This window comes from Pelobates fuscus, chromosome 1 (genome assembly GCF_036172605.1).
Source record: "Pelobates fuscus isolate aPelFus1 chromosome 1, aPelFus1.pri, whole genome shotgun sequence".
NCBI lineage: Eukaryota > Metazoa > Chordata > Amphibia > Anura > Pelobatidae > Pelobates > Pelobates fuscus.
The window spans coordinates 485197672-485214659 of record NC_086317.1 but is presented as its reverse complement, the minus strand read 5'-3'; the positions used below and the strand labels follow the sequence as shown (position 1 = coordinate 485214659).

General features: G+C 38.9%; 1 protein-coding gene across 3 annotated transcripts in view; it reads left to right on the top strand.

Annotated features, from left to right (window-relative positions):
* The window catches only part of LOC134573100 (beta-arrestin-1), a 292660-nt gene that overhangs the window by 177717 nt on the left and 97955 nt on the right, over positions 1-16988 (top strand). For all 3 annotated transcript variants that reach the window (XM_063432592.1, XM_063432574.1, XM_063432583.1), the window contains exons 3-7: positions 5655-5715; positions 9362-9406; positions 10786-10982; positions 12072-12131; positions 16005-16072. In XM_063432592.1, coding sequence (XP_063288662.1) covers positions 5655-5715; positions 9362-9406; positions 10786-10982; positions 12072-12131; positions 16005-16072 — 431 coding nt within the window. The remainder of the gene's footprint in view (positions 1-5654; positions 5716-9361; positions 9407-10785; positions 10983-12071; positions 12132-16004; positions 16073-16988) is intronic.

Below are 16988 nucleotides of genomic sequence, written 5' to 3'. Positions count from 1 at the left end.
CTCCGGAAGCATTGGATTGATTGAGGTTATCAAGATTGATAATCTAAGGAGTCGGGACCGGCATCATGGAAACTGGCTACAGTGGCTGTAGGATTGGTTGAAGGCTACAAGTTGTGGAAAACATATTTGTATTCCAAACTCTATAGTGCTCCTTTAATATTTAGCAATATCCCAAGTCTAATACAAAAATCTCAGTTTGCACTATCACACATTATTTAGTCACATTACTGGGAGAAATACATTTTAGGGGCTATAGATGACATGTATACTGAACTGAACATTTCTGCTTCATTATAGATAGATGTTAAGCCTGAGCAGAGCAAATGGCCTTGATAAAGTGGAATGTAACAATGAATTTGGTTCATTATTTTGGTTCAACAAAGAGTTTCTTCAGCCTTCCTCGCAAGTTCACTATAAGTGTCACAGATACAAAGAAATAGATCATGTGACAGAAAAAGGAATGCGCTGGTTACCATGGAAATACATCTGTGTACATAAAATCTCATGGCAACCACTTTGTATATAAACAATGCAAGTTTTTACAGTGACAACTACAGTATAAAGGGCTACAAACACATTAAAGTACAGGAGGCCATTAGAAATATTAATATATTAATACATTTAGCAGATTAAATAAAAGATGCTGATTATGTAAATTGTCGATATGAAGCTCTTTTCCAGTTGCTTTCACCTTCCTGTTGAGTGTTTGAGGTCTGAGTTCACTGTTTTTCTATGTCATTTTTGGAAATAGTGTAGTTTATAGCACAGGCCCTTATTGCTGTGTCGCCATCATTAGCTTTGAGATTGCGGCAGTAGCGGGGCGTGAGCGACATATATAAGTTATGGACTTAATTTCCACCGAATTCCCAGTTATTGCCTTTCGCTGTTAGCCAGGAGAATTGTATCTTATAATGTGTTTCCAAAGACAATTTACAATGTACACGTACAGCGTGATAACAAATCAAACACTATCCAAATCTCATAAAATTGTCAAAGTGTGAAAAAAAAATACACAACAGTGTCTTGGAGAAAAATTTATGGATATGCAAAATGTAATGCGTTTTTCTTTGGCTGATAGGACAGTACATGTGTAGAATGTGTTACAAAAGAAGCATAAATTGAAATAGAAACTGGTTTCTTTATTGTTCTTTGTACAGAGAATAATTCCACTTTTTAAGTTGGTCCTGGGAATGTTTGCAAAGTAATGTACGTACAAATTATATACAGACCAGTATTATCCATAGAACTCTTTAAATGCTGTCAGTATACTTGGGCAGTGGCATAGCATGGTGGCGGGGGGAAATGGGTGGTTGCCCAGGAAGTAAAATACTTAGGGGCGCAAAATAGCGCGCCCTCCTCCTCACACAGAAAATCCCCCAATGTTAGAACATTCTACATAGTTTTATAACATGAGGGGGCAAATAAGCTTTGCAACTTAACATTTTACACTATTTTTCTTGCTAGGTACAGCCATACTGTTCTCATGTAATCCTTATTGGTGAATTATATAATGCCTATTAATATTGTGGTACCACCGATATCTTCAAACTGGACATCACACTATTAATAGGCAATAAGTTAATGCCTGTTAAATGGTATCCTACCGGAATGCTGGTAACGGGTGACTAACGAGTGACAGCCTCACTCCTCCTTCCCTACCCACCTCGTCTACATGATGTGTCTGACGCTGATAGTTGTCTAATTTTTTTTAATCCACCTAATTGTAGCGGACCACCTGGTAACCCGACTGGTTACCTCAGCTAATTCCCTTCCTTCAGCCCATCAGGAACAATTTAAAATGCAAAGAGACCCATTCCCCCCCCAGTAGCTGGGCGAGACACAGCTCTGGAGGTACAACTCTGACAATCTTTATTGAAAACAAGCTTCTTTTATGCACAGACCCCCGCAGGGGGTCTCCATACAATCAGTACAAATTCCTCAGTCCCAGGCTGGTGGGGGATGGCTTACAGCAGATAACCATCTCCCGCCCTGGGAGATACCAACTGGACAATAGTTACACACATTAAAACATATTACATACAGGGGGGACACTTAGTGGCTCCGCGCCCTGGGAAGGGGTCCCACATATCAGACACATATCACTGGATAGCCCCGGGTTCCCTCTGGGATCCCAGCAAATAGCGGGGTACAGAGCCTGAGAAATCATCATCTAAAGTCTAGGTCTCGAGGCTCTGTACATCCCCGAAATTAGTTCCAAGCAACAACCAATCACCTTAAAGGGCGCAAACCATATCATGCCAATCAGCACTTGGGGAGGAGAGGAGTTTCGCTGCCCAATCTGAAGAAAGGATGTGAAACTCGGTTGCACCAATCAGCACTCGGGGAGGAGAGGGGTTTTGCTGCCCAATCAGACGAAAGGTCACAAAACCACATTTGTAACGCGCTTCTTCTTTGATTGGTCGCCTGCGCCCTGCAGCCACCAATCAGCCCTCCCTTGTGTCGACCAATCAGGAGAATGACGCAAGCCCAGTTTGAATGGGAGCGCCTTCTCCCATTGGTCAGCACGTACTTCCAGGCGGGGACTCTGTGGCCACGAAGCCGACTAACAGCCCCAGGGTCCCCACTGGGGCTCACGCCTCTCCCTGGTGGCTGCCTCCACTGAGGGAAGAAAATGGCCTAACTGGTTATGCCCTAACTGGTTCCCGGACGGCTGAAGGAAGGGAATTAGCGGTGGTAACCAGTCGGGTTACCCTAGGTCTGCTACAATGTGGTAATCAGTCATCTCTCAGGAGCAGGATTTTAGGACATGCAGCCTCTGATCAGACGCAGGATGTTAGGACAATGTATATCTTATGTAACATGGCGCAACAGCATTATCCCTATTCATTACCAAATTATTTCGAGAACGAGGCTTATTTTGAGCCATTTCCTGCCCATCTATAACAGGCTATGGAATCTGCCCTGGGGGAGAATATAGTTTCTAAGCTGATGGGGATTGGTGCAGGTTTGGGGAAAATAGAAATGGGGCTCATTCTGCTAAATGTAATCTTTCCTTGAAAAAAAAATTTAAATTGAGTATACAATGTATTGGGGGGAAAGAGTTAAATTTGTCTTTGAGTGGGGACAATGGAAGTTGGGCTCATTTTACTAAATTTCACTTTTCCTTGAAAATATTTAAATTGAGAAAGGCATTGGGAAGGAAAGGGTTTCTTGTCTCCCTAAATGCTACATTCCATTTAAGAGGTGCCTGATAACCCAACATGTTATTAAGCACTTGGGTACTAGCAGTGTCTGCTCTAGTAAGTCTTGTTCGAAAATGAAATAAAATCGGACTATGAAAGATTACATTCAAAATATAGCTTGGTTATCGCATCTAAGAGATGTTTGGAAAAATGACTGAAAATAGAATTGTGCTGTTATGCAATCTTGCTTAACCTGAAATGACCCGCTTTGCTGTGCTTGGTGAACGAGTTCCATTAAGAAAGAGCTGTGTGGGAGGAATTCCCTTCACTACGGGCCTTTGATATTCCACTGCTGCTCATGTAAAGGGCAGAAGGTGACCAGAGATGGGGTTTAAAGTATTAATTGATGCAGAAAGTAGAACGTATGCACGTTCTTATTGGCACAATTGCTGAAGCTCTGTCAGGTTTGATGGGGCAAGCTGGTGAAATGCAATCTCATAACTTCCCACGGATTCCCAATGATGTCTGAGCTTTAATGAGACATTCACATGTTTGGTTTGAACCTACCTTAGTGTGGCTGACTGTGTAGGTCATTATCCTGCTCAAGGTGGACTTACAGTCTCAGGTGTGGGTGGAACAAGGCTTCCTATAGAATGACTTTGTATTTGGCTCCATCCATTATGGCCTTAATTCTGACCACTTTCCTATTTAAAAGTATCTCTACTACATAATGCCACCACCGCCACGTGTCACCATGATCATGTTTTCTCAGGGTGATGTGTGGTCTTGGTTTTGTCATACTTTGTGCTAAGACCAATCATCATCAGACAAGAGAACCTTATCCCATATGCTACTTTTTATGCCTTTTCCCCCAGCAGTGGCCTTTTCTCAGCTTTAAATAGCTTCTGGGTTATCGTCGTCATATGGACAGTTTCTTCTATTTGAGCTGTGGATCTCTGCAGCTCCTTCGGAGTTCATTGTCCTCTCAGTTGCTTCTTTGACTAACGTCCTTCTAACCCGGTAATTGAGGTTTAGTTAATAGTTTTCTCTTGGCAGAGTTTCACTTGTTCCATTAATTATTTCTAAAGTTCTTAAAGGAACACTCCGCTGCCAAAAGTACAAAAATAAATATCTATATTTAGTCATTATCCTCCTAAGGAAACCATAAATAGAATTATCCATTCTTTTCATTGGGTTATATCAAAACGCAGCTTGCAATAGCTGCAGATTTCTTGTCTAAACCTGCTCAGACGTTCAGTAACTATCCAATCATAGACTGATTTGTCGAGATGGGGTAAAACCGTATGCAAGACTTGTAGCTTTTGGATCTTAAAAAAAAGATCTTCATACCATAGTATTCATGCCTTGTGTTTCTCATGTTCCCTATAAATTGTAAGCTTTGCTGGCAAGACTTTATCTGTTGATTCACTTTTTACCGTTGGTTAAATTGACTTTTCAATATCCCACTAGACCAGAATAGGGATCTCAGAGTCTGCGTCTACCTTAATAATAAACAGTAAAACAGTAAAAGTGATTTCTATCTCACTTATGTTGCCATACTACCTACCCCCTCACTATATTTATTGGGGAATCGGAAGAAGTCGTTTCCTTGAGCGTCAGAGTTTAACACAAACTCATATAAATGCAGTGGTTTATCAGCCAGTAGTAATGATTTTTACACCTACCTTGTAAATGTTAAACCCACGTGTGCTGTGTCAAATACCATTTCATGTTCAACCTTGTATCCTTGCAAATAAAACGTGAGTTTTTAAACCTTTTAATACAACTTTACCAAAAATTAAATCGATATCTAAGTGCTACCAATTTCACTTAAAGCAAGTAGAGATTAATAGATCCAACAAATGAACTGGGAGCTGTGGGTCCGAATGACCATCACCCCAGTTCATAGAAAGATGGGTTCAATGGCGGCAAAGCCTTTTTTAAACATAAATTTCCTCCAAAATCTCTTAGCATGCCCTTTTTCCAAATGAGAGACAAAGAGAGATCTGTTCTAAAGCTTTTATTAAAAAAAATAAAATTCGTTATGTTTTAGCCATAGACAAATTTTAACCTCGTTAAGCCACGTTGGCACCTTCACAAGTGAAATTTTTCAAAATAATGCAAAGCAGTCATGTTAATTGGCTCCTCTGTTTAATTTCTGCATAACTAATTGTCTAAGTAAAGTGACTTTTATTCAATTTCAAACAAATAAATGAAGTCGCACACTATGAATGGGAGGTGAAATGCCAAGTCTGGTACACTATGGAAGAGATGTGCAGTCTTGTGCAGTAAATCAATATAAAGGAATTCACGGGTTCAACGGGATAGGCACATAAAATCCTGATTTATGTGTATATCATATGTATATGATTAAGTCCTTTTTGGCTGTAAAATAGATTTTGTTCCTGTTATAAATGAATGTGGATTTTATTTGCCTATCCTGTTGAACCGTTGATTGATTCTATTTCAGCAGAGTCTCTAAGACGAATTAATTTCTTTATTTTATTACAGCTTACTGTGTACCTTGGCAAGAGGGACTTTGTCGATCACATTGATGTTGTGGATCCTGTAGGTGAGTACTGCATTAAAACATCACATGGGACATGTCTATGTAGATATTTGTAAGCTGCGTTACCCATGACTGAAAATCCAGTTTTTGAATATCTGTAGATTTCTGTATAGATATTTTATCTCTAGATATTTTAATATTTATTTATGTAGATATGCACTGAGCTGTTTCTGTTTTTCTAAAATATCTGCTGGGATACCCAGTCCATTTAATTGTACGATTACACATTTATCAGACACAGTTAATAGGTAAGCAGCAGTTGTCATGGTATTGGTTTGGCAGGAGATAGATAGAGTTATTTTCATTGTTTGCAGGGTGGTGGAAGTTTTAATGTTATTCTACCGTTGTGGAGCTCTGTATAAGGAAGCTGCCTTGTCCTCTTCCTTGCTGCAGTAGAGTATAGAGAGGATGCATACCCTGAATCCTTGTAGACATTGACTGGCCATGGCATCCTTTACTTTTCCTAACCCCAGTATATAAACAGAGTACCATGCTTAGTGTAGAGATTCACAGGGACAGTACATACTATTCTGGAGACCATCTTTGTCTTATGAAAAGGTAGGTATAATCGTGTACGTTATAGGAGCACCATCCAATGTAGACTTCAGGAAGGTAATCTAATAGTTAATCCAATGCAAAGCTCCTCTTAAAATCAAACATGCCCATTTTATCTTACACAGAGTCTATTAAAAATGACTTAGTAAATGTTAGATATCTACTGAGCTGTGAAAAGCTTTTAGCGGGGAAATAGAAACATCTGCACTTACAGGTTAAGTGTAACAAGAGTATGGCACACCTCCCCAGCCACATGTCAAAGACGAGGACATTTCTTGGACAAAAATCCAAACCCTGCAACAGGTTTGAAAATGATAGGTGGAGACATCACACTTCATGTGGACCTATTACACAATCGCTTCCCATGTTTTTGTTGTTGGGATTTTTAGTCTGTTAAGACCAAAATGAAATATATATATTTTTTTTACTCATAATTAGTCTTTGTTGTCTTCGCTGCCCAACTTTCAGAACAGAAGCAGGGAAGCCTACTGTCAGTTTTTAAACACTGTCTGACCCAAAGTGCATGTATATAGCTGAAGGATCTTGTCATATACTAAAGGTAGGGATGAGTTTATCAAAATTGTTACATATACTTCATTTAAAAAAAAAAAATCTATTTAATTTCAAATCTTGATGAAAGGATTATTATATTAAAATATAACTGTGAGGTGACAGTTGTCCTTAATGACAGAGAAACCAGAACCCCAAAGACAACAACACACTGAGGATAGCCCAAAAGAACATAAAACATTGTCTCTATCACCCTTGCAGGCCTCCCGATTGTCCCGATTTAGGTGGAACAGTCCTGATTTTCTGGTCCTGTCCCACCATCCCTAACAAGCATATCCTGCTTCCACTGCATTCATATCACTAGAACCCTGCCGTACGCACAGAGACAGTGCTCCCTGCGGGGTCTGCCCTCTGTGAGCTGGCTTCAAAATGATTGACAGGCATCCTGGTGTGAATCACTGATCTGCAAGAAATTTGGGTGGAATTGCACCCGTTCTGGGCACGTCTGCACCTTTGGGGTGAAGCCAAGATATACAATCACGTCGCTGGTCGATCCTCTTTACCCCCCCTTGCCTTGAGGTCTACTGGTGTCCCACTTCTCTGGACTCTGGAGTTGGGAAGTATGCCCTTGGAGTCTGAAAGCATGCAGAGTTACTTTTGTTCTCAATATCTTTAAACATGTCACCTCCAATTTTTCAACATGAATTTTCTGCCACCAGAAAATGTCTAAAGTAGTTTGCTTAATTCTCTGGCATATACATATTTTGCGTCACATAATTGATTTAGTGAATATTATGGTTCATAGAATTGTCCCTTCCTCTCCATTTAAACTATTAGCATATTTCAAGACTTTAACTTGATGAGCAAATAAGTTTGGATGTAAGAAGGTACACTATGTAGAATTGTAACTGACTTGGCCTTCTTCAAATATTTACATGGTGGGTCTAGCCTCATACACCCCAACAATGGTTTCACGGAATCCCACTAGGTAGGGAAATAGGGGCGAGCCAGTGATGCTAATCGTGTCACTGGTGCTGCCCAAAGAATAGGTTGGTAAGCCTTAAATGAATGCATGCCATGCTGCCTACCAATCTCTCGGGCTGTTTCACTGATGGCAAACCATGCAGGAAGCATTGTCTTCATGCACAATCACGTGGTTTTGGGCAACACCGAGAGTCAAAAGTGGGGCACCAGGTAACAAATTTGGGACAAAAGGAGAGGACCCTAGAAGAGGAAGGAGTTATGTACACTAGTCTTTTTTAAATATTTGCATAGGGGACTCTAGTTCACTTCCACAAGAGGTACCTGCAGTCGGCCCTTGCACATTAGAAGTAGTCCGTGCCTTTCCTGGCAGAGACCTGCTGTTCCTACTTTTCATGGGAACACATACATGCATTAAAGGTTTAACAGTTCATTTTAAATGCAGTGCCTTGAAGGGTATGTTTCGGTTACAAAATGTAGATTTGTTAATTCCTTTGTACTGAGCAATTAAAATGAATTTACTATTTCAGATTTTGTCCTATTTTGTTATATTAAACATCATTCAATAAATGTTGAATTACAAAAAAAAACTAAATGTATTTACTAGTTTCCAAAATGCCCTTCTGAACTGGCTAAAATCATATTTTTTCTTACATGCAGAGCTTGTTTCTACAGGGAAGTCGATCAATCACAGATATCCGTGTTAGTGCTGCTCAGTGATCCATCAAATGTGTCTTGCAGAGATCTGTGGACACAGGGAGCATGATATAACATATTTTGAACACTTACTTAAAAAAACTGTTTAATGAACATACTCTAAACACATTTGGAAGCTATAGAAATAAACATAAAAATAGATAATAGTTAAGAAAAAGAAAACAAACAAAAAAAAACTATCAAATAAACACTGGATATTTTACAAATTATATGATAAAAAAACAACAACATTATCCATATCTTATCTCACACAGGAAGCTGCTGGCAGGGCCAATGCTCTATGCTAGCATTACCAGACAATTAACAAATATGTAAACCATCAGAGCTGTGAGCAGGGAGATAAGAGAGACTCCCTGCAAATCCTAATGTAAACACATTTACTCAAACTGAACGTAAAATATGTTCAAAATTGATCTACTTTCCAATGAAGAAACAGTGGGCTGTTTTTGGTGCTAGGAATGCCTTGGTACCTTCACTATGTTTGTAGGAAAAGTGTTTGTTAATGGTTTGGCCTTTTACCTGGGATCCGCTGGACATTGCTCACTGCCTCAATATCAGATGACAATAGAAAAGGAGTGACTCCTGGCAGACCCCAAGTAAAAAGTCACAACACTAGCAAATGGGGAGCACCAGGGAACTCCTGGCACCATAACCACTACATTGTGTTCTAATGGTTATTTTACTTGGTGTGTTCCTATAAGTGTTTAAAATAATTTAACTCTTAATTGGCTGAGAATTTAGCAGTGAGACTTCAGGGGCATGATTTCCACCAAAAGCAATTAATTCAGTGGTTTTGTGGCTGAGACTGACCCTTGATATATACAGATGTGGTTTCTGTTAATTGGATTGAATGCATTCTGGAATTTAAAGAATATTTTTCTTTTAGATGGCGTAGTTTTGGTCGACCCTGAATATTTGAAAGAACGGAAAGGTGAGGGTTATTCATTTTTTTGTATAGTGATTTGTGTTTCCTAACATACATGTAGAAGAATCAAGTATTTATATATGCTCCCTATACCAGACGGGAATTCTATGGAAATACGTTTGTGATAAATGAAATAGTTTCAGAAAAATAATGACATTTGTTATAATAATTTATATGTTTAAAATAAATTATGTGCGTGTGGCCCATCCACTCTGATCCACATAGATGCTTTGCAAACTAGCGTATTGTGAGATTTTTTAAATCTGTTACTAATGTTTCCTTCACTGCTTCTCCTAAACTTCTATCACACCCGTTACTGGATTACTCCTACCTAAAAAAAAAACACATTGGTTCAGTGCTGAGATCCGTAGCCTTATCTTCCTCTGGTGACGTCACCCTACTCTTGCTGGAAGACATGTCAGAGAAGACGGGCTGAGGAGAAGACTTGAGTGGAACTATTGCTCATCTGTCGCCAACACGCTGTGTGTGCTGATGATAGATCTCCAATATGCTCAGACTTGACATTAGCCAGAACTCTTGTTCTAGGTTTGCTAATGATGACCCGATGACTCTGCTGGAGGTGAGCTACAACTCCAGGAGCAAAGGTCTATATCTCTGTATGTTCAGTGTTTCATAGTGAAATGCTACATATAAAGACTCCAAGTACCCCAACTGGTTCTGTACAAAATAAACTTTGTATTTAATATAAGATATCAATTTACATGTTATGGTAAAATGGTTTCCTTCCAGGCTCCTTTGTCTGCTCATATTTATGTTGAGAAATGTTCTAAGTAAGCCAACTATGACACCTGTGTTATAAATCAATGGTTTCCTCAATTTAGCCAGTGCAGACTTATCATAGAATTTAGAGACGACCTTGTGATCAGAACTGGGTTTTCATTCTATAGTCACTGATACAGAAAGGCGACACTTGTCCAGGACACTCTTCCAATGTTTTGTTTTGGTAGGATGTAGGAGAACATTCAACTTGTGAGATACGGTTACTATTTATCATTTGGTAAAAAGATGGAAAAACTACGACTTAGATTTGCCAGTTTGCCCCATTTAGCAACCCTAAAAATTCTAAGCTGGTTTGAGCAGAACGTTCTTCACCTCTTGTCTTTGTTAATTATCCCTAGTTTTAACTGCAAAGCGCTGTGGAATATGTTGTCGGTATATAAATGATAATAATAACAGTAGTTCTGCAATATAAAGTGGTAAGCCCTCTCTGGCATTAAGAGTATGATCTGCCTGAACCTTTTCAGTATATGTAAGCATTGTTTATCGTTTTGGCATACATTTGTTTTCAATTACAATAAAAGATGTTCCCTTTGGCTCTGTGCCCTCAGTAATCTTTCTCTTAATTCCTTCATTCATAATTTTAGTGTTTGTGACCTTAACATGTGCTTTTCGGTACGGCCGTGAGGATCTCGATGTGCTAGGCCTGACTTTCAGAAAAGACCTTTTTGTAGCCAACATTCAGGCCTTTCCACCGGTTCCAGAAGAACAGAAACCTTTAACACGGCTACAAGAGCGTCTGATTAAAAAGCTTGGTGAGCACGCCTACCCGTTCACCTTTGAGGTATGAGATAACAACCCAACCATGCTGTTTGTGCCAGACTGCTTACTTCCACATAATGTGCTATGTATCATTAAATGAACACTACAGGCACCAAAACAACTGTAGCTTAGTGAAGCAGTTTTGGTATATAGATCATGCCCTTGGAGTCTCAGCGGTCAATTCTCTGCCATTTAGGAGTGAAATCACTTTACTTATACAGCCATAGTCACACCTCCCTGCATGTGACTTGCAAAGCATTCCTAAACTCTTCCAGTAAAGAGAGATCTAATGTTTAAAGTACATTTATTGCACAGTCTGTTTAATTTAGAATGTCTTATACCCTGCTCTGTCAGTAGCCTTCTAGATCCTGCAGAAGACTCCTGTGTGTCATTAAAGTTCAGTTTACAGGGCAGGAGATAACAATTTTGAAAGCAAGCTAACGTCTGATTGGAAATGAAACTATATTTTTCATAAAGGCTGTGTCAGTCATAGCCAGGGGAGGTGTGGCTATGACTGCATGGACATAAACAAATGTGATTTAACTCCTAAATGGCAGAGAATTGAGCAGTAACACTGCAGGAGGATCTATACACCAACTGCTTAATTAAGTTAAAGTTGCTTTGGTGCCTTTAGTGTCCCTTTAAATTATCATAATGAAAGACAAGGCATGAGACCCAGTTCCCAATTCTCTCAAGCAGGTGTGTTGTCAAACCAGCCAACATAAATTAACAGGTCAGCTGTCTGAGGTTGTCTATGCCTAAACCTGTCCTTCAGCATCTTAACCCTGGTCATTCTTTTCCTGTCCTTCAGACTCATTTGCATTTCACGTTATTGAGAAATCATATTACTAAAATTATGCTAAATGAAAGCTAACTTGAAATGGTTGAAGTTTGTCTGTTTTAAAAAATATATATTTTTTTGTAAAGGCTTGAAACCTGCAGCACTTTTATTACATATACAATATTTAGAATGATTATGATTTTGTTAAATTATTATATTTACTGTTGGTCATAGTTTGTCGAAAACTATCTATCTTATGAAAACAAATTATTTATAAATAACCTTTTTTTGCCAACAAAACAAGATTTTAAAATTATTTTTGTTCTCCAGATACCTCCAAACCTGCCTTGCTCAGTGACTCTTCAGCCCGGACCAGAAGACACAGGGAAAGTAAGTTCTGATGCAAAATCGCTTCTGCTCCATCTAAGTTGTCTTTTCCCAAATTCCTGGTTTAGAGAAAAATATCAAGTCTCCTCTGATCTCCTCTCTTTGTCTATATGGTCTTCAGTAATGTGAATAAGATCGTGTTTTCTCCTATGAACTGTTTAGTGATGTCATAACCTGGAACTCTGTCATCATGAGGAACCACGAGGGAACATTGCAATGGAGATCTGTGCAAGAACAGGCAGGGATTGCAGCTCCCACAAACATATGTTTTAAAACTACAATATCAAACCTTTATCAAAAATGCAAAGTGGTACACAGACAGTATGGCATGACTGTATGTGCTCATATACAATAAGAAAGGGAGTTTTAAATAGAATTTGAAGGTCCGGTTAGACGTTATCCTTAGTCCTAGGTGTGACACAATTCTGCGTGCTGGATCAACTTTAATCGTTACAGTTATTCTTCAGGTTCGGCTAAATTGGTCTTAAATTTGAAATTCACTTTGAAATCTCACTTTAGTAAACAACCCCGCTAAAATAAAGATTAAATATAGGAATCAATCTGTTGACTTCCAGATATCCATGGCTCTTATTACTTTCAACCTGAGCCAAGCGTTTGGGACATTGAGTCTGTAGAAGGTGTACAGAAGCACCTGGAAGTACTCGTAGGATAAAGAGAACTGCTGCCTAAGCTGATAGCATCTGCACTGTGGCTGTCACCTTACTCTAAGCTATAAAGCAGGAGTAGAAAACCTTGTGGACTATGTCTACCCCGATGCTTTGCCAGCATTATGACTGTAAGAGCATTATGGTAGATGCAGTCCTCAACCTCCAGTATGTTACCAAATTCTGTAGATTCCATCTTAAATACATAGCCCGCATTCATCCTTTTCTTAGATAATGATACTAAGGAGATTGTCCATGCTCTAGTAATTTCCCGCATTGATTATTTTAACCCGCTCATGATTGGTCTTCCCAAATGCCTTATTGCCCCGCTGCAGTCTGTAATGAATGCTGCTGCCAGACTAATTTTCCTCTCCAGTCGCTCCTCTTACATCTCACCCCTCTGTTAGTCCTTACATTGGCTCCCTGTATCCTATAGGACTTCAAAGTGCTAACCCATACCTATAAAGCATTGAACAATTCTAGCAGGGTCCTCTTCAACCTATTGTTCCTGTAAGTTTTTTGTAATTGTTATTTTTATAGTTAAATCCTCCCCTCCCCTATAATATTGTAAATCGATATGGAATCTGTTGGCGCTATATACAGGGCAACAATAATAATAATAATAATAACCTCTGGAGTGCCGAAGGTTTCTTTGCCCTGCCATGAGGAACATGGTACTGTAGGTGGGAACTTGTATAGTATGGTGGGTGAGGTAAAAGGTGACACAAATCATATCTCTGGTGCAGCCGCAAGGGGATGGGCCCACCTGGAAAAGGGGCAGATCCACCCGAAAGATTGGCATGTCAGCTTGTCACTCATCCTCTATCACTACTTTCTGCAGGGTCATGTGTCCTCAGCATAGAGTCTAATGATGTGTTTACACTGTGCTCTTTGGTGTCCATGGAACAAAGTCAGGAAGGCAGGACAGGCACCTAAACTTAGGACTGTCCAACCAAAATCGGGATGGTTGGGAGGCCTGGACATGTTAGTTTTGTTATTATATGTGTATGAATGTGTGCTTGTGTTAGGGGAATGAGATATAAAGTAATGGGGTCATTTTATGTTTGGAAGATTTTACCATTTATGCCCTAAATTATTTCATTCATTTGTCATCACATCTTACATCTGATTAAATGTGGCCATGTGTAATTGCAATAAGAGTTTTTTATTGCATTTAATTATTTATTTAACTAGAGTGCTTTACTAAATATTTATATTGCTTTAAAGTTTGTACAGTAGAGTTATCAGAGTGACAAGAATGTGTGCTGCGTGTATATTGAGTGGACATTAAAAGAGAGGGTAATTTCAAGTGTTAATCTAATTCTGAATAGTTCATTGCTGTCCCTTGTCACACACTATAGGTCGTACATTGGATCAGTTCACCAATCCCTGAGCTCTGCACTGCTCCTGCTCTATTTAAATTATGTCTATCAAGCTCACGTTTTCTGAACAGTAGGCACATTGGACCCCAAATCCCTGGTCTCATTAGGCTCTGAGATAAATAAAACAGCCTGTATTTATCTACCAATTAAAAATACAATTACGGTCTTTGGAAACGAAATTTCTAGACTTTTTTAGACCAGATTGAAAATACATTTCAATGCATTTTATTTACTCTTGGTAAACAAATACAAGATCTTGGGAAAGTATACCTTCATTGATGTTTGGTATTTTAAGTCTACTTATCGTTTTATAATAACACATAATACTTCTAATGGTTGTGTAGATCAGTAGCTGACTTAATAGAAAAGTTAAATAAATGTTCAGCTTTATTGAATTGTATATTATCCCTGGCTATCAACCCTTCTTGTATATTGTGTAAGATGTCTCTGAGGTTTAAGAGGTAGCTCACTTGGTTAGCACACCCATTATGGTATCCTTTCCTACGTCTACCTGGATGGTATAATTTTTTGCGGATTAAATTCAGGTTTGTTTTATTTCAAAGGAATGCAACTCAGTTGGGTAATAATAACTATTTGTCTACTGCTGCTTGTCTTTAATCTAAGAGCATGCATGAAAGTATACCTCCCAACATTCACAGACAGTGAATTGGGAGTCCAGTGGGTGGGGTTAAAGGGGCCAGGTAGCATGTCTGCATCTAATGATTTGCTCTTGCTACACTTTTGGGGTAACATTCATTGCCCCTGCAGTCTCACTGCTCTATTCTCTGCCATTTAGGAGTTAAATCACTTTGTTTATGCAGCTCTAGCCAAATCTCCCTGCATGTGACTTACACAGTCTCCCTAAACACTTCCTGTAAAGTGAGATCTAATGTTTACATTTATTTTTATGGCAAATTCTGTTTAGTTCAGAATGTATCATTCCAACCCCTGCAGGAGCATCCTTTGTGTAATTAAAGTTAAATTTACAGAGCAGGAGATAAAACTTCTAAAGTAAGTTGACAGCTGATTAAAAATGAAGCCTTTTTTTTCACGTAGGCTGTGTCAGTCACAGCCAGGGGAGGTGTGGCAAGGGCTGCATTAACAGAAACAAAAGTGATTTAACTCCTAAATGGCAGAGAATTGAGCAGTGAGACTGCATGATCTATACACTAAAACTGCTTCATTAAGCTAATGTGGTTTTGATGCTTATAGTGTCCCTTTAATTAGTATCCTGACAGAGCCTTCCATTGCCTTCAGAGAAACAGTCTGTGGGTTTGGGGGGAAACCTCTGTTTGATTACGTAAGTAAATTCTACTTTTACTGGGCTCAGCACAGATTAAAAAAATGCCACACAGGCCGGGACAGGTCAGTTTAAGAAGTCCCTCCAATTCCTAAAAGTTCCATGAAAATGGAAAACAGAAAATAATAAACACCCCGTTCCCTTACTCAATTTATTTTGTGCTCATTGGTATAATTATTGTATTATTTTATCACTATATGTTATACATATAAATTATTATATATATTTATATATTTTATTGTTTATATTTATTTTTATTACAAAATCTTTTTAACAAAAAAATATTTGGGAAAAAAAAAACTCACCTTGTTTGCTTTCCTCATGTTTTAATGCATATTGGTATGATGATTATATTGTTTTATTACTTTATGTTTTATATATTTTGTTGTTGATGTTTATATTAGAAAATCTTCGTACCTGAAATTGCAGAATAAAATAAATGCTGACAGATGACTGATACACAGAGATCGCGGTTATTCCAAATCATGTGAACGTTCCGTGTGTTTTATTTGTAAAACCTTTATTTCAGGCCTGCGGAGTGGACTATGAAGTCAAAGCATTTTGTGCAGAAAATCTAGAAGAAAAAATTCATAAAAGGTATACGAAACCAAATGTACTTATGTAGTGGCTGAATATTTGTTAATTTTGGAAAAGATTTAAACTGAAATGAATGAAAAATGATAGCTTTTCGAACCACGTTGCTGTTTCTTGATTTGATGCTGATATTTGACTCTGTTCTTGCAATGTGTGCTGTCATGTTTAATAAAATGTCTTTCCTTGAAAAGCTCGGCCCCAGCGCTTTCAGAACTCCAACTCTCATGATGCTTTACCAAACACCTGGGGATCTATCTTATATCCACCACTAATTTGCAGGGTGCTTACATCATAGTGTGAGGAATAAAAACCATAGTTCAGGTGGCCAGACCACTTTGCTTACTTTAAAAAGGTGAGGCTGGCCCTGCTCCACTCCACCTTCTTGACTGAGATCATCAAATTTGATGATGTCAGCCAGTTCAGTGCATTCCCATAGGAAAGCATTAGGAGACTACAGTGCATGCGCGGCAAAACTCTGCGCTGTGCCAATCAGCATCTTCTCATAGAGATGCATCGAATCAATGCATCTCTATGGGGAATGTTCAGCACCTCCATACAGTGAGTGGAGATGCTGAACGTCAGTGCAGCACTGACCCAGGAAGCAACTCCAGCGGGCGTCTTGAGTGACTGCCACTAGAGGTGTAACTAGGCAGTAATGCCTTTTCTCTGGCTATAGTGCCCCTTTAAATGTCTCATATCTGTAATGTATAATGCAATCCCTTCTGGTCGAAGGTGGAAGGAGGATCTTTATGTTTCCATAAATTGGGAGTTACAGTTGTATAGGGACCTGGAATCTACCAATTGGTTAAACATTTAGGAACGTAATTGCTAAATCTTTTATTTTTGCAAGCCTACAAGAACAGAGTATACAAAATGTTTCAATGGTATATCAAGGTTTCCAGATGGTTAATGTGCCCAC